We start from the raw sequence: 22161 nt of genomic DNA, 5'->3' as shown, positions 1-22161 counted from the left end.
CCTGTATCTACAATAGCAATACCATAATAATATTTAAGCAATAGCTAAGAGTTATTATTAATGCTATTCACAGACATTCTGTGAATAGCATTAATAATTCTTGAATCTAAAAGGATAAAAACAATGTAAATGAAAACAGTGGCTCACCTCAAAACGCAGGTATAAAAGCCATTATCCACTAGCTCTGCTGAACGAAACCAGATTGAGTCGTCCTCTTTGCTCAGTCTATGTCCTGAAAATATAATGGGCTCTTCTGAGTCGCCCTTGTTTTTATACCATATGAGCCTGAGCTTGGTGCTTTGGGCCATGGTGTAGTTGGTTCTGATGTAGCTGTAGAACAGCGCGCATTTGACCCGCACGGGCTCCCCCGCCAGCACTCTGTACTCCTTCAAATCCACCGACCAGTCTATACAGCCGTCCACTGCAAAACATAAGCAACCCAAGCATGTTAACATCCTGCAGGAACTTACCCAGGTGAGCTGTTTAAGACAGCCTGCTGAAGGTGGCTGTGCCCGTGTCAGGGATGGATTAATACGTCTGTGATGAGCTTTAGAAAAAAGTGGCAGTGCTGGAAATCAAAGACTATAGACCCACTGAGCAGGTACACCCTTAGAAAAGCTGACCACACTACTTGTGCACATTATGTGATAACAGATCCCCTGCCTGCTGTGGGAGCTCATTTGAAACCTCACTCCCGCTCTGTTCATACATACACATCATGCAGATCACATGACATGTCAGTCACGTCAAGCTGCTGTGCATTAGAATCATTAGGATTAGGTTCCATTCCCAAGGTGTGATTTATCTGATGAAGTGTCAGGTAGTGTATCACAAGCACAGGTTTTAAGCTGCTACGCGTCCAGCTGTGGGTTGCTATCGTGAGTTCCCGATCCTTCCCTGGAGATTTCCGTCTCATGACGGCAAAACTGTCATTACAATAAACATTCTGATAACCGTAAGACCTACTGTGCCCTCCGGGTCTTTCACTTCTGATTTTGTACTCCCCTTTAAATTGTGACATGAACAGAACTGCTCTGAGTAAGTGAAATGCAAATTCCAGTAATCTGCTTCAATCTGTAAACAGGCCTGTTTGTAGTAAAGCTGTAATTCTTTTTTTTTTCTTTTTTTTTAAGAAACCCGTTGGCCTGAAGAAATCTGAGTGCATGTCAGCATGAACCATAATATATGAGCAATTACAGAAGTGTGTGTATCTAGACCCAAAGTAATTTTTCTTTCTGCTTGCTGTCACATAAATAATTTTTACATTCAAAATCTGCCTGCAATAATTTACATAAGGAACTGTCACCAACAGCAATTTATAGTATGAGATTGCTATATATGCTTATCCAGATAAATTGATACCCAAGTCTTAATTTAAATCTGGATGAAACCAAAGAGGAACTGATGGCACAAAGTGTTATTAATGTAAAAAAGAAGCTCAGGGCACAACAGGGAAGGGAGCCGGTGTTGCAGATTCTAAATCATTCTAAATTCAGAATCTAAAACTTCAAAGGCTACATTCTGTACATTGCGTACTGCAGTATGTATCTCTGCAGTATGTTACTGCAGGTAGGTCTACACTGATAATCCTGTGTTTCATTTCATGTGACACAGCCCACAGGTAAGGTTATTGACAGACATGTGTTACTCTGGTCCCAGGTAGCGCAGATGACAGATGTCTTACTCCAGTCAAATTAACTAACAGATCCTTTCTCTTGCTGCAGGACAGATTTCAAATAATGGCATGTGTAAGAGTCCCTAATTTGTATCTGGAGAGAAAAAATTACTTAACAAGCATTATGCTTTTGGGATGACAGGATGGATCTGAACCAGTGCTCACCAACATGTGGTCCTGTGTTCAGAGATACTCCCATATGAATAAGCATCATTTATTTAAAGGATGCATTTTATTTTACACTGTATGTTAACTGAGAAGTAATGTTTCAGTGTCTTATTCTCTTACTAAGTCTCTGATTACTAGTCTTTTGGAAAGATTAACCAATATGTAAAGGGCAGGAACAAAAAAATAAAGGCTGATGAGAACTTCAAATCTAAATACAAGTTTGATCTTCCTGTGGTAACCTTGGCTACTACCTTGCTTACATCTTCAGTAGAACTCGAAAGGAGCATCCGATCCCAGTTGCTCTGTAGAGTCTTTTGATATCAGTAACAGTTTTGAAGGAATAATAGAATAACAAGTGTGTTCTGGCTCTCAGGATATCGTGGGTGTTGTGCCAGCACTTTCTTTAAACAAAATTCATAACCAACGCATTCAAACAAAAGCGCTGCCCTTTGTCAATTCATTGTATGAATGCATATTGATCTGCCTGAAAACTAAGAGGGAAGAAACAGAGTAATAAACCACTCCTAGGTCTCAGCCCCCCTGTTATATCAAATATAAACATAAAAGGGTTATAATTACATTACTATGCAATTACAGTGTAGTTAATGGGCCAGCGTAGCCTTTTGGGTAATAATTTTTATTAAGATGCTGCTTATTAATGTTTTATAATTATTATTATTATTAGTAGTAGTAATAGTAGTCGTAGTCACGGTATTTTGTGTGAGATTTGGTTAGTTAGCTTCTGTATGAATAAACAATGATTTCAAAAAAAAAACGGTAACACTTTATATTAAGGTGCTGTTTATTAATGTTTTATAAATATATAATATATGCTTAATAACAAGTTATATGGTGTTAATAAAACATTATAGATGGTTTATAACCATACAATAGCCATATACATAATTACGTTTAAACAGCCTGAAGTACAATAGGTGGCTAAAAACTGTCCCCTTTATAAAACTGTAATTCCAGCTCTGGCCATTGCATGGTTATAAACCATCCATAATGCATTATTAATACTCTATAAGATCGTTAATAAGCATCTATTATATATTTATAAAACATTTATAGAAGCATTAATAAGCAGCACCTTAATATAAAGTGTTACCAGTTTTTGTTTTTTTAAATCATTGTTTACTTATACAGAAGCTAACTAACCAAATCTCACACAAAATACTGTGACTACTACTACTACTACTACTAATAATAATAATAATAATAATAATAATAATAATAATAATAATAATAATAATAATAATAATTGGACTTGTGACTAAAAACATTCCTGGTAATTGAACCATACCTGCTTTTTTAAAACCGTGTCCACGCTTTCAAAATACTGTATAATAATTCAATTTAAATAGTGTTTGACACATTATCACAGAGGGCTACTCTGCTAAGCCTTAGTGACGCTGATTTCTGTGCTTGTATGCCATTCAAAGAGCCTTCATACATTACAGCAAGCTGACTACCTACCACAGCCATAACCTGGCTTTTGCACACTGGCCATGTCTATAATAAAGAAATGTATGAAGAGTGAGGGAAGAAGTCAGTGTCAGAGCTGCACTGTACTCTAGCTGATCAAATACTCTGCGCTCATGTGAAGCTTCAGTGCTGACTCACATTTGAGAGAACGTTTATTATTTTCACAAAGAAAAAAATGCTTTCAGCAGACATAACTTTACAGTGGAATAAACAACAAGAATAAACGAGACTAAAAGATCAGGGCTTTCAAAATGATTCCAGGAGTGAGCAGCATTCCGAATAACAGCAAACAATGCCTATCCTATCACCGGAAAATATATATGTGTGTGTGTGTGTGTGTGTGTGTGTGTGTGTGTGTGTGTGTGTGTGTGAATGATAATAGTGGATCAGAGCCTGGGAGGCAGCATATCAAGATGTAAATGAAGTCATTCACGAGGCTTGGTTGGTGTTTTAAATAAACAGACCTGACCATGACAGTTATTGAAAATGGCAAACAGGATTTACTTTATTCATTTTGCGTGTCACCTCCTGTGTTTGCGTGAGCACAGATCTTTGGAGATTCTGCATACTGGATCTCTCCACTCCCAGCCCAAGCTTGCACTGTGGACCACACTGTATCAGTCTCCAGGGATCCTTAGATTTCAGCTGCTTCTGTTCAGCGGACACCATCTTTAGACATCTCAGAAAATATATTTTCCAGGTAAGTTTTTCGTTGGTAATTGATTTGCACTGATTTTACCCAAGGTGAGGTTGGCCTGGAGTAGAGCTGATTGAGCTCTGCTAAACTAGCTGGAAATGAGCTGAAACACATGTTTGGTGCAGTTATTTTACTTACAAACTGTATTTATATACACAAATACACCTGAGGAATAGAGCATTAAAACATTCCCTCCCTTGCTGGCCGAAGCCTTGAATCTATTGAGAAAATTAAGGGTAGTTAAAACTTGACAGGTTTTCAATGACACTGGCAGAGTATAGCAATATCTTCACAATGTACAGTCCTGTTTAATGCTGATCATTTATCAATATTCTTGAGTGTCTGTCTCTGTACAGCTGTCAGTCAAAATACTGCCATTTTTAGCGCACTGATAAAGAAAGCTTTGCTTGTTTTGTACGAGGAGACACCCTCCCACTAGTCACCTGGGTTTTGATTGGTGGAGATATTCTTCTAATGCTCATGCCTTCATGTTTATCATTGGACATGCCTGGAAGAAACACACACACACACACACACAGTCACCCTCGGATAACTCGACACCTTCGCTCAATTGGACAGACAGTCTTGGTCCTGGATTTTCTCCATATAAAATATATGTATTCTGTCTCTTAATTTTTTAATACAATACCATGCCTTACTTGTAACTCGACACTACCGAAGTGATAAAAACTATTTAAGAGACTAGTGGATAACTCGACACTGTCGTTTCACATGACTGACCTGCTTACAGTGTCAGTTCACAATGAGTGAGAAGCGAAAAATGGGTTCTCGTTCAATTGGATTTGAAGCTCAGGTTATACGGGATACAAGCTTGTCAGCAGAACTTTCAAAGCGTGTGTTTTTGCACGTGAAACAAATAGACAATGTTTGATTTCTGTGTGAAACTGTAAGTTGTTTTTTATTGTTTTTGATCACTGAGTTAATTCTGTATAATGCATATTTGTTAACTTTTGCTATTTAAATCTGTCAAATTAGACAGTACAAGCCAATACCCAGAAGTATAGTCAATAGTTTGTGCACAGTTTGTGGTTGGGCTGTTTTTGTAAAAATAATGCTGTATTTATTATTAATTCTTACTTCAATGGAACCATACAAGTTGTACCGAGTTTGTACAGTAGTGGATACTGGAATTGATTCATTCACTGCAGTTCTTTCAACCGTATTCATAAGGACATTTAAATAAAACCAAACTTGTAAATAGTGAAATACTGTAAATGTGTGCATTCTGTTTCTTATATGCATGTGAATGCCATGGCTCATTGCACCAGCTGACTGTATATATATATATATATATATATATATATATATATATATATATATATATATATATATATATATATATATATATATATATTCCCCAAATCTAGCCGAGCACAGTGGACAGTAACTAATGTCATGCAGTACACAGAGATGTATGGTAAGACTAATTGTTTTTCACAGCAGGTCTATAGCCTTCCTTTTGTAAATCCCATTCGAATGTTATGCGCTGGCTTCATTAATGGAAATCCTTGTCAAAAGGCATATTTAGATGGCGGTGACAGGTGACTTTTCCATTTATTATCTGTTTCATTATTTATTCCTTCAGAGGCATTCGTCAAACTCCAGCCCATTTCAGGTAAATGATTTATCAACATTTGTCAACAGCAGCATGTAACTTTTGAATAAAAAAAAAAAAATACGATTTTCAAGAACACCTGTGAAGAACAGCACCAATGCCAATCTAAACTGATATTCCAAATAAATGACAGAGTGTGATGAGTAGTAAAAACTAAAGGTAAACAACATCTGTCTACAATACGCCACATTCATCACTATCATCATCTACATCAGCACTGTTCACAACCATTCAACAAAAACTGTGCTGATGTAAGAATGTTTTTGTTTATTTTCTCTCCAGCTTATGGAAGCGACGATGCTCAACACTGACTCATGCACAGTAATTGTATTTGCTTGCATGTAAATAGTATACTCCTCTTCTCATTGCAATGCAGCCCAGTTTATTGACTTCATCGGGATCTGACTTATCTTTTACACATTCACTTCTGAGCTGCCCTGTGCTTGCACTTATGAATAACCTCTTTTACGTGGGAGAAAAACATGAAAGTTGTGAAAATGGAATAGACCATCTCCATGGCGCACTGGCTAAGCATGCATTCCTATTGCATTACATCTAAAAGCATGCATCCTTTTGCAATCAAACTCTGCAAGCTGCAGCGGGGTAGTTTGTAATTTGCAGGTTTGTAATACACACCCTTACTAGCCATTATTGTAAATTCTGCATATTAGCAATCAAAAAGAAAAAAGAAAAAGAAAACCCTACTGTGCTGGAAAAAATGTCAACATATAAGCAGGTCACAGAAGCAAAATCCAGTGAACATGCAATGAGATTTAAAACTGACAGGCTTTCTCTCTACAGAAAACACCACTGATTTTAAAGAGCTCCATAATCAAAACAAATGGCATTCATTTAGATTTAGTTTGAATCACATTACTCATGTATATATGAATAAATAAGGGAGTGGGGGACTGGGGTTATATTACAATGGAAATGAACAAGTAAAATGCCTCACATTCTACTGGATGGGTTCCCATTAAGACTTTTGCTCAAAACATTGATTCAATTTACAGAGCATAAATATTTTGATGCTTTGCAAAATGAATCAGTGTAATTGATAACAACGTGTCCAGGTCTGGCAGCGCTAAACCGCTACCTAATTCAAAGATATTCAACAGACTGCATTTATCGGGAGAGGTGGCTGTTTAGCACGTTAGAAGCAGTGTTTTCTAAACATTTAAACTCCTGAGATTTTGATTATTATTTGACATGACATTCCTTCAGTACAGGGTGGGGGGGTCATGAGGTTGCTATTCTTTCAGTACAGGGGGGGGGGGGGGGTCATGAGGTTGCTACAAGTAACCATTAATAACACAGCAAACATCTGAAAATAAATAAACAGGTTGAGCATCCATGTGAGCAGCTCAAGTTTGATTTTGGATGCAAACCTAACCTGGGAATCTAATCCTGCGTAGGGAATACCAACCAAACCCACTGGCCTTTTCTTTTTCAAAGTACATTTCACAAAGAAATATAAGGATGGTAGAAACTTGCTTGCAGTGGTAAACAGGTGCGACTCACTTGAATTCAAAGGGCTGCCTGTTGTTATGATGATGACTGTTAGAGTGATAATCAAAGGCAGGCTTGTGATATGGAGCTGGATCTACATTCTGCCTGCTGCTGTTGTTGTTGTTTCCCTTGTCCAGGTTTCTCACTCAGGAACACCCTTGACAGCATTAGCTTTCCATTTTAAAATAAACCTCCTCACATCAGTTTAAACCCCAGGACTGTGAGCATCATATTGCATGGCCCTGTTGTTTTTAATGCACATATTTGAAAATATATTTTGTAACTATAATACAATATTTTCTTTTTTACAAATGTGGCTGTGTTATTACAATGCAATCACAGTGTATATATAATACATATAATTACACAATTAGGGCTAGAAACTCAAACCTCTTTACTCCATGCAAACAAGCGCCCGATAAAGTTACCAAACCAGGGGGCTTGTAAAAAGTCTTATGTTGTTTCCTATTTGCATCAGGCAAGTGTCTTAATCACAATGCAAAAGAGCTGTGCTCGTCTGCATGCGTGGTTTTAGAGATGAGGCCTCATCTCATCTCAGTGACGAGGGACTGGACAGAACCTGTAGTGGCAGTGTATCACACAACACTGCCCGTTATATATAGTGATCCTCTTTACAGAAAGAGCAAACAAGAACAACAACAAAAAACCCACTGTTAAAGCTGTCAGCAGTTGTTGGTTTCAGTTTTGAAATGTATTTATCTGCAGCAGCTTTCCCTGGTTTAAACGCTGTCCGGTTCTGACTGTGCTTGTCAGAATAACTGCTGTATTGGTTTTCAGGTGCTTACCGCTGCAGCCTGGTGGGCCTTGTCAGGCTGCCATGCAATCTCATTGCCCAGGTTGCTTTATTTCACTTTATTCATTAATAAAGAGAAGTGGACAGCACCTGTCTACTGACAAGCCCCCACTGAGAATAGTGAGGGAAAGACTGCCGAATGCATGATGTGGTTAATGAACTACTTCACAGCGTGTTATCACCTTGCACTGAATCATCTGCCTCAATTTCCTTTTCCTTACTGCCTTGTTTTCTTCTAATCATGGATCACAGTCACAAGTTTATTCTGTTATCCAATCAAGCTACTGTGTAGTCAAGCTGAGCAATACACCCCAAGAGACTTGGATGCAATTAGGATAGTTACAAATTCCATTACATAAAAAAAAGTTTTGTTTATGAATTTGATTGCCTTTTTTGTTTCCATGCAGGGGTGTTTGTTTAAAGAAAGATTGCACTTGGTCTGGAGTTTTAGATCTTCTTACAATGCTACCAACGCTTCCTAACAGCACATCCACTCAAACACTGACCAGCCCTGCTTAGCTTTGGAGATCAGCTGAAAACATGGCATTAGAGGAGCAAGGTCTCATTTCCTCCTGAGCTCTGGAGTCATGTCTGAACTTGTTACTGCATTTGCTTATTTATTCAGTACCAAATAATACTGCCAAAAGCACAGGTGGCAAACATCCTCTGTGCAGGTTCACATTGTCAGAACATAAATCCAACACTGCAGCGTGCCTCAGCCTTACTTTGAAATGGCCAACGCAAGCCAGACCCTTCCCTAGATCAATATGGTGCCACGTTGCTGTGTAAATGCCCTAATCCGCCTAAAACCCTTCTGACATTATGTCAATAAACCAACCATTTGAAAGATAACAAGGGCTTAGTGTGTGTTCTCATCGAATTCCCTTGAGGGCGCCAATGATTTCTTCATGAGAGGACTTCAGAAATGTGAGTGGTGTGACCCTTTTACCTGTGACCCTGAGTACAGCCTGAGCTTATCAGAGAGGTGAAGATGAGACCTTTACCAACACAAATCCTCTTTATATGGGAACTGACGCAAGGGAGATTGCTAGCACATACCTGTGTAGCACATTCCAGTGCCTCCAGTAGAATACTGCTGGCACCGTATGCAGTGGTATCTGCAGCAGCCACAATATCTAATTTACAAACACTTACAAACCTTTCAAGTTAAATATTTATTATTTCACACTTTGAAAATTGTGAAATATCCAGTTCAGTAAATGCGTACTTCATGGAAATTGTCATATGTACAAGGCAGCACTCTATTTTGTCAGTAATGTTGTAAAAGGTTCAGATAGACAAATAGTTAGAGATAATGACTGATTTGAAAGCACTGACTTACACACTGTATGATTAAGTAACACATTAGTCATTCCAGTTTATCTGGAGACAGGCACCTGGGCAAGCCTCTTTGACGATAAAGTTGTACAAAAAGAAAAACAAAAACGAAAAATTCTCTGGGAGTGCACTGTGTGTTTTTTAATCGAATGTAGACAGGGTCTCTCGAATCTTACAGTATACTGGCAGTGAAGCTGTCATGAAAACATTTTGCAAAAAATGACAGCTGACAAATTTGCTAAAAAAAAGATAAACAAACAAACAAACAACACTGTTCACGTCGGGAATTGACTGAACAATTGCAAACCGGTCTGTAATTGCTCTTGTACTGTGTGAGACCCTCTGTAGTGATTTTTATTGGTTAAGTACACAGCTGAACCAAAGTGAGGTCGGCCATTTACAGGTATCAGCTTCTTGCTGCTGAAGAGCCATTCTGTATAGTTACCACGTGTCTCATTGTGGGCTTATTCAAAGGCTGTCCACAGCACCATTGCTATTCAGAGATGTCACGCCATCAATACAGAGTACAGGGTAAGCACAACTGAACAGCAGTAGGCTGCTGTGCTATTATAGTCCTAGCCCTCCTGCAGCTACAACAACAAAGACAACAAAATCGTTCTGAAATATAAAAAGTGCTAGAGCTGGGCCGGTATCTGATGCAATTAATACACACATTTTTTTTCAAAATAAAGTTAAAGATATTTTCCATACGCCTGGCAGGCAAGGCGGCCTTGTACGGGAGAGATCACCCAGAGCTTTATTAAAACATCATTGTCAAGGTTTTCCGAACGTGAAGAATTAGTTCCACTTGATTAAATGGCTTTAATACATGGATTGAATGTGCTCTGTGATGAGTTACAGATGCTCTAGATGAAAGGAGCTGTTTACTAAGAGAAATAACCCAACCTGGCAAGAATGATGGCGCAATGTCACCTTGCTACCTGCTGATTCCTTTCCTGTGTCCTTGTGAAAGCTGGCACTTTAAACCAATCTAGCCACTGCCTCCCTGCCAATGCCCAGGCTTCTGACAGTACCACACTGCCAGTATTGAACTGTTGATTTATTTGTACTACTATAATTAAAGAAAGAAAGAAAGACATACCGCTAAATACATAAAGACATCATAATGTCTCTTCATTTATGTAACCTATCCCCATATGTTTTATAAATATACTTTCTATGTTGATGTTATATCTATGTGTCTTGATTGTATTGAAAATGATGCTCCCGCTTAGGCCATATAGTTACACATATATAGAAAATGTCAAATATTTTCAACATATGGGGCACTTCATTTTCAATGAAGTGTTGAGCTTCTCAGTACAGTAGCTCCTCTGTACTTTTCCATTTGGATGCTTAAGCCAATGCAAACAAGATCATTTTCACAGCTTCCTGCTGCAGTGCCAAATAAACACCACTTTCCTCCAAATGGAATACAAATTTGCATTTAACAAAAAAACAGTGTTCAGTAATTTTGTGAATGCAGATCAAGTTTCTAAATATGTTACTCTGCTAGGTATGAACCGTTCTTCTGTCAACAGGGGTCATTCTGTATTTGCTCTAAATCTTGTCCAGAAAACCATGACTTTCCCGTGTCCATTTCAAACCTGATGCTCAAGCCTTGACTAGGCTTGAAACACAAATCTCCTCAACCCTTAACATGTAAAACAAACATCAAAGAAAAAAATAATCAGCGCTGTACTGTGAGTTTTAATATGCAGGTCAACATTATCAAACTCAATGTTTCTTCATTATATCTGTATTCCCAGTCTCAATCTGAAGAGCTGCTATTTTAAATTTATTTACACAGTTATTTATTTTTCCTCGACACAATATGCAGAAAATTCGATTACGTACAACCTTAATCACTTCAAACCAAACACGTAAACACTGCTTATCTGCACACTGGATTTATCATAGTGAAGAAAATGACAGCTTTCACTTCCAGGATTCGCATTATCCTTCCAGAGCACAGGCTGCATTGAATTATTATTATGTCGTTTTTTCATAATCCAAAAATGCAATACATATGTTTCGGAGTTGGGCAGCCACAGGGGAAAATGGCAAAACTTTTTATATCCATTGGGACTGAACAACAAATATAGCAGCATTTGAACCAGGTAGAGCTAGACCCACTTTGAGAGTGGAGATTCTGTAGAGACGAGACGCATGCCTTCCAAGGTAGATTACTCACCTTTGTCAGGCCAGAACTTCAAACTAAATATACAGGCCTTTCAACTTAGAGACTATTTTTGGTTGCTGTTCTGTCTTTGTCACAATCCTTTTGCTTTGATTGAGCAGGGTTGCCACAGAAGCCCTTGTACCTGCTTCCCAAAGGTAATCTCAGGTTAATGGAGAATTTCATTGGCCTAATTGCAAAGTTTCCCTTATGTGTGCATCTGCTTAACATTTTCTAAAACCTCCATAAAACTCCATTCAAGAAACTGAAACGTTTTGTTCTCTGGATAGTGCTTAAGTATTTCTTGTCAATTTGTTAATTGCAACGCAAAAACAACAATAAAAGTAATACTTAGAGTAATAATGTGTACAGTTAAACTGCAATGGTGCATGGATAACAGTTACACTTCTCTCTGTCTTTCCAGATGTCTTCTTTTTCATTGTAAACCTTTTAAACCTGAATTACATTCTAGATATATGACACATTACATACATATTACAACCACTACATACTGGCAGAATTTGCTTCAGCCTTACAGTTTTCTTTAGTGGTTTTTTTTAAAGTCACAAAGTCATCGTTTTGGGTTCATTCCTAACAAGCATGAACATTAAATATAAGTGGAGAAAAAAAACAGGAAAAACAAAGAGTGCAGAAATTACACAGGCAGCAAGGAAAAGCAGAGGCAGTCTTCCTGCTGGAGCGCAGCATGCTCAATTGTTTATAATCCATTATCCTGGCTGCTGAGATGCAGAGAAGTGTGTCTCCAACTGTTCAAACTCCTTCTCTCTGCCAGGAGGATCAGGCAGACGGGGCTCCTGTGAGGGCAGTGACACCTGTGGGACTGCATCTTTAAATGCCTTTCGCAAGGCAGCACAGAGTCACACAGATGGACCAGCTCCGCTTCCTCACCGGCAGCCTTCCATGGGACTCCCACCAGCCCATTTAAAAGACTCTCATGGAAGGAAACTTTACACCTGATGCACCTGAGCTCGTAGACCCCCTGCCACTGAAATGACTTCGGCCAGGCTGTCGAAGGCAGAGTATTAAGATAATGGAGGCACCGGCAGTAGGGAAGCCGCAAGGGATGCAGGAATAAATAAAATACATTCTGTTTTATAAATAGCATGTAGCTTGTAAATGCCTTCCCTAAAAATATGATGTCTGTTACAATCTTTCTTTTTTACAGATACCTGGTAAAACAACCTAAATTGTTGTTTTTGTTTTTGTTTGTTTTTTTACATATCTCATGCCAAGACAGCTTCTCATATTAATGTAATTCCATCTCACACTTGTCAGTTACTGCAGAAATTACTCCATGGATGCTGCTGTTCTCTTTAAAGAGTTATGAAGAGTTTTCTGTCCTTTGTAATCACTATGTGCAACATCATCCAAATGGGGAATGAGGAAAATTGGGTTTTAGTGTCTAACCCAACACTAAAGCATATATTGCATTCACTATAAAGGATATGTGGTGGCTTGGTTGAATGCAGAGTGTACTATAAAAACAATGTTTTGTTTTGTTTGTCATTTCATTTTTTTTCATCAATACTGAATAATAAAAGAAAGAAGCCAATCTGATTAAATGCTGCTCTCCCTGGGACTTGAAGAGGCTGGTTCTCTGTGTCTGAAATGCCATTAGAAATCAGGATTCTCTTTGAGTTGCACCAGCTCTCCCTGTTCTGTGAAAAATCAGCTTTCTCTGCAGCCACCCTTAGCACCACTGGAATACACATGCTGACAGCACATGTTGGAGGAGAAGTGCAACCCACATCCAGGTCAGCTGTCATTGTGTGGGAGGCAGTGCCAGGACAGAGAGCACCTGAGGGTAAGCCTGTTTGAACTGGAACCTGCTCCCTGTTGATACACAAGCACAAGATATACAAAGAGAAAGAAATCAGATGCACAGATTGTGCACAAGAACTGGGATTGTCACAAGCGATCAGTTTGGGGCTGGATAAATAAATAGAGCTCATAACCATAGATACATAAAATATCAAACTAGAAATACACTGTAATATAATACAGCATCATACGCTCAAACACATGTTCCTTTGAGAAAGGTATTGTATGTGAACTGTACTGAAATGCTGAGTCTCTGTCACTCTCTCATTTCATTTTTTTGTATTCAGAGTTCATATCATTAACGTGCTACTGAGCTTAAGACGGAATGCATTGAAAAAGACTCTAGTCTGAACGTCTGTCGATTCATTTTCACATTAGTTTGTTTTACTATTTCTAAATGTTTAACAGTTACATATGCCATTGAGAATAAATAAAACAAAGCAGTACACAAATAAAGGTTAGAAAAGTTTTCCTCTTCTTAACAAAGTTTAAGAATGAAATGGTTGCAGTGGAGACTCTATCGTGTGCCACTGTGCTCCGGGACTGGCTGGGTTTGCAGTGCTCAAGCTGGAGATGTGTTTTGGACACACAGGGGACTGTGCTCAGATACGAGAACATCCATCTCGAATTGCACTTAGTCTCCAGGAGAAGGACGCATGGATAGGAAGGCTGGACCTGCAACGGTCCGTGGACTGAAGGCAATACAGAATAAACTCAGGGAATAAGAACCAGGGTATATTACTAAAGTGATATATTTTCATTGTTATTGTTTACATACCATTGAGATTTTGCCATGGGAAATGCAAAACAGTATGATCTGGGAATAAGTGAAGTGGTGCACTCCATCACACAGCAGAATACTCTTCTTCCCTTGCAACAGCTGTAATACAGACGCAGCTGTGCTGAGCTACAGTACTGACAATACAAGCACATCCACTGAGGATTTCAGTGGGATGCTTTCACTAAATGCAGCACAATCATAATGGAAGAGCAACCTGTTTCACATTGTTAGATATACTACTTCCTTAAAGCTGTAAAGTAAACCACCTTTCTTGCAGTGTTTAACGAGTATTGTATTTCACTACACACGAAAGGGTCTCAATCTGTGTGATCTGCTCAGTTTCATTATAAAAACAGAAGAACATAAGAACATTTATGAACCTGAGGAGGCCATACAGCCCATCAAAGCGTGTCTGGATCCGAGTACCTGATTGCTCTCGGAACATCTCATAGTCATCTTACAGGATCCAAGTGTTTCCGCCTCAAAGGTATGACTAGACAGTCTGTCCCATACCGTCACCACTCTCTGTGTGAAGGAATGTCTCCTTTCCTCTGTCTTGTCTATTTCCACTTTCCAACTGTGTCACCTGGTCCTGGTTATTGTTGATTACCTTTTCTCACCCCATACTTGGATTCCATTGCAGCACTGTTTTAAGAAATATGCTCAAAGTACATTTAAAGGGCTTGAACCAAGACCAAGGGAGGTACTTAATGCTGGGACTTGGAGCTCCGAAAAAACAGACAGCTAGTAGCAGATAGTCTACGGCTGCGGCTGTTGGAGACACTCTACAAACCGAGCATATTGTAACTAGGAAAGACCACCAACATGTACAGTTAAATATGTCTCATGAATATTAAAACTGTACATGTGTTACAGTAGTTACAACGCCTGTGCTCTGAGACAGTGATTAGCTCTGTCCTTTATGTGAACGTGGTGTGTCCTTGGTGTTGTGGGATCCTTTTTAAATGCTGTCGTGTCTCACTGCAGCATAATTAAGGTTTGATGTACCAGACGCTGCTGGTTAACCATAAAGAAGGTCTGTGGTATAAGGCTCTTGATCGAGATTTAGCTGGTAAAAAAAAAAAAACTCTTTCACCTCGACAGCACTCTCTCTGAGTCACAGCCTCCCAAGAACACTGGGCTGAATCTCCCCCACATTCCACCTCTACAGTATGTCCTTTGACCTTTGAGTCGAATCCTGAAAATTCAGGACCAATTAGTACCAAAAGCAGTGCAAAGTTTTGTTTTTTGTTTTTTGTTGTTGTCGTTGTTTTGTTTTTTTTTAACCAGGCTTCTTCTCCAAAATAAATTGAACTGAGATCAGCAGTCACGTGGGACTGCTGACCTAAATACCTTTTGGCCAGGCATTCACAGGCTAGTTTAGATTTTTAGACCCACAGGCTCTGTGCCAACTATCACAAAAGAAAATAACATGAAGGGGAGGGGGAGGGGTGGATACAGTTTAAATTCTTCAAAGCATTAAAATAAAAATAATAATTTCCATAGTAAGTTTAACCTCCGTATTTTAAAAAACAATGTTATTCTCCTTTCGGTCCAAGGAGACTGGTTTGTGCAAACACTGGCCCTGCAAAGGGCTCTTTGAACACAGGGGGCCTGTTCAGATTCACCGTGTTTGCAGCCTGTGACATAACTTCTTTTATTTGGATATCAAGTACTTTCTCGGCTTCAGCAGAGAAGAAGCCCTTTCCAATGTGAACAAGGCAGCAAGAAGGATGGTCCCGTGGTGCTAAGGTGAGTATTAGGTGCTCTGCTACCTCATTAACGCTTGCCAGGGAAAAGCTAAAAAGTTTTCTCAGAGTTTGGCTGTGAGGTCACTCTCTTTATAAGCCAGCCTGTTTATTCTAGAAAACCTTGTTACCTAAATGGATTACATCAGCGTGCAAGCGCCTGTTTCTTCTCCTTTCTTACAGCAAAGATCAGAAGTGCACAGCCCTTTTGTCATGCATCATTGTTGTTTATTTCCTGTGCTTGCACTTCTATACGTTTATTTGTTTGTTATTCAAATAAATATCCCACAACACCTGGAAGGATTGAAATAATTCAACCTTGCACAAAGAATCAAGGACTAGGGGTTCTGTTAAGACTTGGGGTCTCTCGTTAGGGTCCGCACATACACCAAAGAGGCTGAGTGGCACAGCTACACTATCGTTTCATTCACATATACTTATCAGTTGTTACATCTGGAACCTGCTAGGAAAGCGTTGCTTTCCACAGATTAAATACAGTCATTAAAAACAATTCAAAACATATAAGGAAATTAGAACAAAACAAGTGACTGCGTCTGTTTTAATGATTTAGAGTACACAGCAGCAGATGTAATCATTCCCTCTCGATCCCATTGATCTCCTTATTAACACCACTGACTGCAACAGTGATTCAGTGAAATGCAACAGAAGAGCTGCAGAGATTTAAGTGATGAGACTGTGGAGTCAAGCAACGACAACTTAAACACAAAATGAAACAACAAACCAAAAAAGGGTCTACTTTGCCAAGTTTAAGAAGCATTACAAAAACCTACATCCAGCACTCAGACTTGCTGCTTCAGTGACAAGGGCAACTCCAAGACATGTGCTTAGCATTCAGTATAATGTAGAAAGCTTTGGTGGTTCCATTCAATTAGCCTAGTGATGTCATGTGGGTTCAGTCACCTGAATAATGCTGGCAAAGTTTCTCCAAATCACTGTAGCATAAAAACGTTTGGAGGGTAGTACTGGTGGCTTGTATAGCAAATAGGTCTTTGCTTGGCCTGAAGAGCTGAAGGTTTTTTTGCAAGGATAGCTCATGCAATCCCAGTCCTGCTCAGACCCATTCAGTTCATGTGATTTGTTTTTACCAAGTAACACTGTCCTTGGTAACTCTTACAGAACCTTGCTAACAGAGTCTGCATGATAAGCAATGGTGGTAATGTCCTGTGTTAGGAGAGCAGGGTGATAAAATGAATTTTCAATTTCACTGGAGTAAATAAAACAGCCCCACTTGTAGCCAGTGATAAGCTCACAATGCCAACCAGTTTGCAATTCAACCCCTTTGCACTGTTGCTGATGTAAATGCTGCAAGCACCTTCAAGCATGTGACTGGAAAACTCTCACCTCAGACTCTGAGTCCCTCCATGAAGGACCAAAGCACCTCTAAAAATAATAACCCAAAGTTTCCACAGACAAAGGTTTATTAATACAACATTATATCCCCTGAAGGTCATGCGGATTACCTGGTATTCCATTTGTTATTGCAGTGTTGTTCAAAGAGTTTAGCAGCGTTTAGGTCAGACTACTGTAGAAATATTTTCACAGAAGCTTCAGATCTAAACTTGATCCAATCACAGACAGCTGTGCCATGCTTGTCGACTCCACTGGCACAGGTGAGCTTGATGTTCCAGCATGTCGTGATTGGTTGACCACATACCTCTGATGATTGACAGGTGTCAACTGCAGGTCTGCTCAGCCTTTGTCTTCTTTTATTTAACACCTGCTGGCTGTCTAGCAACTATTTACAGTCATTAATGCACAATCATCACACTTTGAATGTAACTGTGCATGACGTGAATGGCAATCACATGGCCTCTTCGTGCAATATGTAGGTAAAAATCTAGGTACATTTATAAAAGTGGTATACATTGTATGAACCGATGTATCACTTTCAGTTTCTCTTCACAGGGCCTCTTAATGAGCAAGATGACACACGATCGTTGACTTGCTAATACTGGATGGCGCCTCACATCATTACCGGCACTTACTTACACTCTTCAGTGAGGGAAACAACACCTCTGATATAAACTGCGATTTTATCACATTTATTGACACACAGAATCCATGTGTGAGATGTTAATTTACTAGTTAATTAATTAATTAGCGTTGTAATTGTTTTACAGTTAAGAAAGTATTAACCGGTGTTGACAGTGATAGATTCATTTAAAGTTAACAAGTAAAGAGCAGTGGCAATTTGATTATATGGCAGCCAAGTCACTTTTGCAACAATCTGATTTTACTTTGATTGCAGAATTCATTCACAATTCATACGTCTTTAAAAGCCTTTGCACTTTCATGGCACAGTGCAGTATGTGCCTAAATGAAACACAAATCTTACTGTTAAATGAGTTTTTATAATTAAACAGAGGTAAGCAAACTCCACTTATTTGGAGTAGAGCAGTATGTGGACTGAGAACGCTTCGACTGTAAGCTCTGGAAATAATCCAGGGGGTTTTGTGATGCCTTTAGAGCTGATACGCTGTATGTGCATCACTGAACTCTTAAACGACCTGGCCATGACTCCTGCATCTGATAAAAGATGATAAGCACAACAGGCACGTGTGTGTTCTGCTTGTCATTATGAAGATCACTATAGCCACACTTCTTCTGAGAGTAAGTCTGCTCATCTCCTGTCAAAAAAATCACTCTTTTATAACAAAGATGAAAAACAAATGTGCTTGGTTCTCAAGAACTTTGTTGGGGGTTTACCTTTTGCTCAGGAGTACAATATGCTCACTTGTCTAGCAGTAACTACAGTAAGTGGGTACACTTTTGTTTAGGTAGCCATTATACATGATTATAAACAATCTATAAACATGTTATTAATTCTGCTATTAACAATTATAGAATATGATTACAAATAATAAGATTATTATTATACACTTTTGAGGTTGTTTTTTTTTTGTTTGTAATTGTTTATAATTGATTATAATGGATACAGTCTCCCTGCTTGTCTTACACTGCAATCCTCAGTTCATTACACCGCCAGTGTTATAAACCACATATTGCCTTTCATTTCATTTGATCTCCAAATGAATTCCCAAATCAATCTGCTTTCTGGAAATATGCGTTCTTGTCATTAACCTTTTACCTGCTGCTTGATGACCAATCAAATTAAACAAGAGCACTTTCTGGTACTGTACCATTGGAGTTCTTTTACTCATGAGAATTCTACTTCCATACAGGTACAGATAGTACTGCTTCCCTTTATAGTTTGAATTAAAAAAACAGCAAAAAAAGAGGCTCAGAGTTGGTTGTTGTGTACTTTGCAGAGAAGTGATTTTTATGTATTTATTTTTTTATAGGTATAACTGCACATGTTAGCTGAAATCAAATGTTTTTGAAAGGAATCACTTCAATTACACTGTGAATTTTTACTCTGCTGAAGCACTTAACGTGCATTGTTTAGCATCTTTACAAATGCAATTACTCAAAGACAGAAGATGAATATGCGCTGAAGACACTTTGATGCATTTTTTAAATTAACATTTGCAGCACTGGCACCAGCGTTTTACCTTATGGAATCTCTTAAAGGCATAGCAGATGGACAGCATAATGTTGAAATGCAGATTTTTGCAGATTTTTTTTTGCATTTCTGGGTAATTTCCTTTTAGTCATCAGCAATCTGGTTTACATGGACAGAAGTTCACAAATCATACATCAATTAGCATCTTAGAAATGTAATGTAAATGAAAAGCATCAGTTAAGGTCTCTTAACACAGTAAGGTACTGATGCAGCCTGCTGTGGTTAACATGAACCTGTGTCTTGTTTCGTTATTGGAAATTGGGGTTTTACTCTTTTATCAACACCTCTACATTCATTTATTTGTCTTCAGGTATGCATTTGATAATAAACAATCAACCTCATATCTTGCCCGAACTGGTCCATTAAAATGCCTCGTGTCACTGTAGCTACATTTGCACAACCATTGCTTTTTGCATCTTAGTACAGAACCACTGCTTTGATATTGAAGGTCATATGTTAATGGTTTGCATTTACTGTGTGGCAATGCTCTACTTGTTTAATCTTTCTATTCTGCTGAAAGCACAATTAGACTGTACAGTTACAAACTTTGCAAAGACTGAAAAAAGAAAGTTGCCTAAAGCACTCTATGACAAGTTTCACATTTAAACAAAAGACTGTTTTGAAACAGGACAAGGCCATCAGGCCAACAATGCTCAAACCTTCAGGCACACACTGTAGTGCAAAGGCAACACAAGGAACAGATTTTGTCTGGAATGTTTCTGTTAACAGGGGAATGGCCAGTCATCTTTTTTTTTATTTTTACAGTTCTATTTAAGACCCATGAAGGTCAGATTTAATTAGAATTATAGAATGCTGCAGAGGGGTACGCACTTCTGCATTGCATTGTTGCTGTTTGTGCATTCCAAGGGATTATTCCCATTGAATGAACTATGAACAATACACAGTTGGGCTCTTTTCATTAGTGCATGACCTATGCATACAACATCAAAGTCATCAGCTATTGCCAGGGTTATAGAAGAGTGCAGGGTGACTCAGAAGGTGAAACTGTAATAGCATATGTTGTGAAACTCTTAAGTGTACAGTATGTTGGTTAAGAGTTCTGCAAAACCTCACTCTGTTCTTCCCAACATGGCTTGAAATTACACTGAATAATTAGCAATGGGTAAATAAACTGGTGCACTACCCACAGATAAGAAAGGGATTTCACGAAGATTAAATGCAGCTTAGCCTAGCAAACACATATTTAGAAACATTAACAGAACAAACACAGTGATTGGGTAGTGGTTGCCAAACTCAAAACCCTTATATCTTTTCCCTTGTTGAAATCTGAGTGCATTTTTACATGTTGAACAAAAAAAAGGAGCCAGGAGAACATCATTTAAACAAACTTCTAATGCATCATGTTCATTGCCATTGGATTGAGGTCTGGCTGTTACATGAGGAATATAAAGAACATTCTTCACTGGAGCAGAAGTCCTCTAAATGACTCGGATGTGCTTGTGCTTATTGACGGGACAGTCATCCCCTTGGATTCAAGCCTTGGTAAAGCCGTGCAAGGTTTCACCTGGATAGCACTAGGACATGAGACCTCCAGGGAAGAGCTGGGGCTTCAGGAAGGGTGCTTCCATTCTGCAATCAAAGGCTTAAGCTTACTCTATCAGTCTTTGAGGAGGAGAAAGGGTATGAACCACAATGTCCTGTCTAAATTGAAATTGTTTACATTTGCAAACTCAATATGCGCTCTGGAAACACATCTTGTAAAAATGAGGTTTCAATTAAACAGACTTTTAGGATTGTAATTAATATAAAAACTGAGTAAATCAGTACCTGATCCCCTCTAGGTTAGCCAATATGGTAACATATTTTTTATACTTTTTTGAGCATAGCCATGTGCCTTGTAACATGCACCCCAGCTGCTTTTTTTCAATGTTTAATCATCTCATAAAACACTTAAGACATCCTTCTGTAAGCTTGACAGATGTTTTCTGAGAAAACAGAAGAATCTGGTAATTATTGCAAATCTGGCTTACTCATCTTACAGTATAGCAAGTCTATATTTAATATTATATTTGACAGCAAACGATCAGCATGTTATCCTGCAATTACACGTACTGTATACCCCAGATCACACGAAAGCAGCAGTCTAGATGTTTAATAGTGCAATGGGTGTTTAACATTCCTGCACGCAAGTGAACAGCATTCGGCTCTAAGGATTTGAAAAGAACATGCTATTCTAAACAACTTCCCTTTGCATAACAAAGCTCTGATTTATGTCCAAACATGAAACAAGCAAATAAGGAGAAAGACCATTTAGATACAGTAAAACTTGTTAACTTCAGCACCATGGCTTAGAAAAGGTGTTCAGTAAAACCCTGAATCTGCATCAACAATCATCATGTTCAGGGGCTTTTCTTTCTCAAACAGCGGGGTGCATAAGGCTTGATCTTCCACATGGCTGAATTTTGTGTCCCTGAAATCTGGAGGGTGGCTTTCCCTACTGCTATTTTGTGTGCAAGACATTACTCAAAAGACTTGACTATCAGACTAAAAAGGCACATGTTAGTTTAAGGATATGTTACAAGTGGCTACAAACATCTACTAACACTAATTATTAATTATGCTATTAAAAGTTATGGGTCAGAAATAACAACACACTATCATTCCAATAACATTTTAAAACAATTAAGCTGAACTCTAAACTAAAGTGTTAACAGTTTAGGCATCTATTGACTTAACACCTGTGCATGTGTAAATGGTTTTGACAAGTATCACAAGGAATGT

At 38.6% G+C, this 22161-nt stretch overlaps 1 protein-coding gene across 1 annotated transcript in view; it reads right to left on the bottom strand.

Moving 5' to 3' along the window:
- Nucleotides 1-22161, bottom strand: part of LOC121295340 (X-linked interleukin-1 receptor accessory protein-like 2) — a 158472-nt gene that overhangs the window by 66896 nt on the left and 69415 nt on the right. Inside the window, exon 3 of the mRNA XM_041219837.1 lies at nt 148-421. Coding sequence (XP_041075771.1) covers nt 148-421 — 274 coding nt within the window. The remainder of the gene's footprint in view (nt 1-147; nt 422-22161) is intronic.

This window comes from Polyodon spathula, chromosome 20 (genome assembly GCF_017654505.1).
Source record: "Polyodon spathula isolate WHYD16114869_AA chromosome 20, ASM1765450v1, whole genome shotgun sequence".
Classification (NCBI taxonomy): domain Eukaryota; kingdom Metazoa; phylum Chordata; class Actinopteri; order Acipenseriformes; family Polyodontidae; genus Polyodon; species Polyodon spathula.
This window is presented reverse-complemented; position numbering and strand designations above follow the sequence as displayed.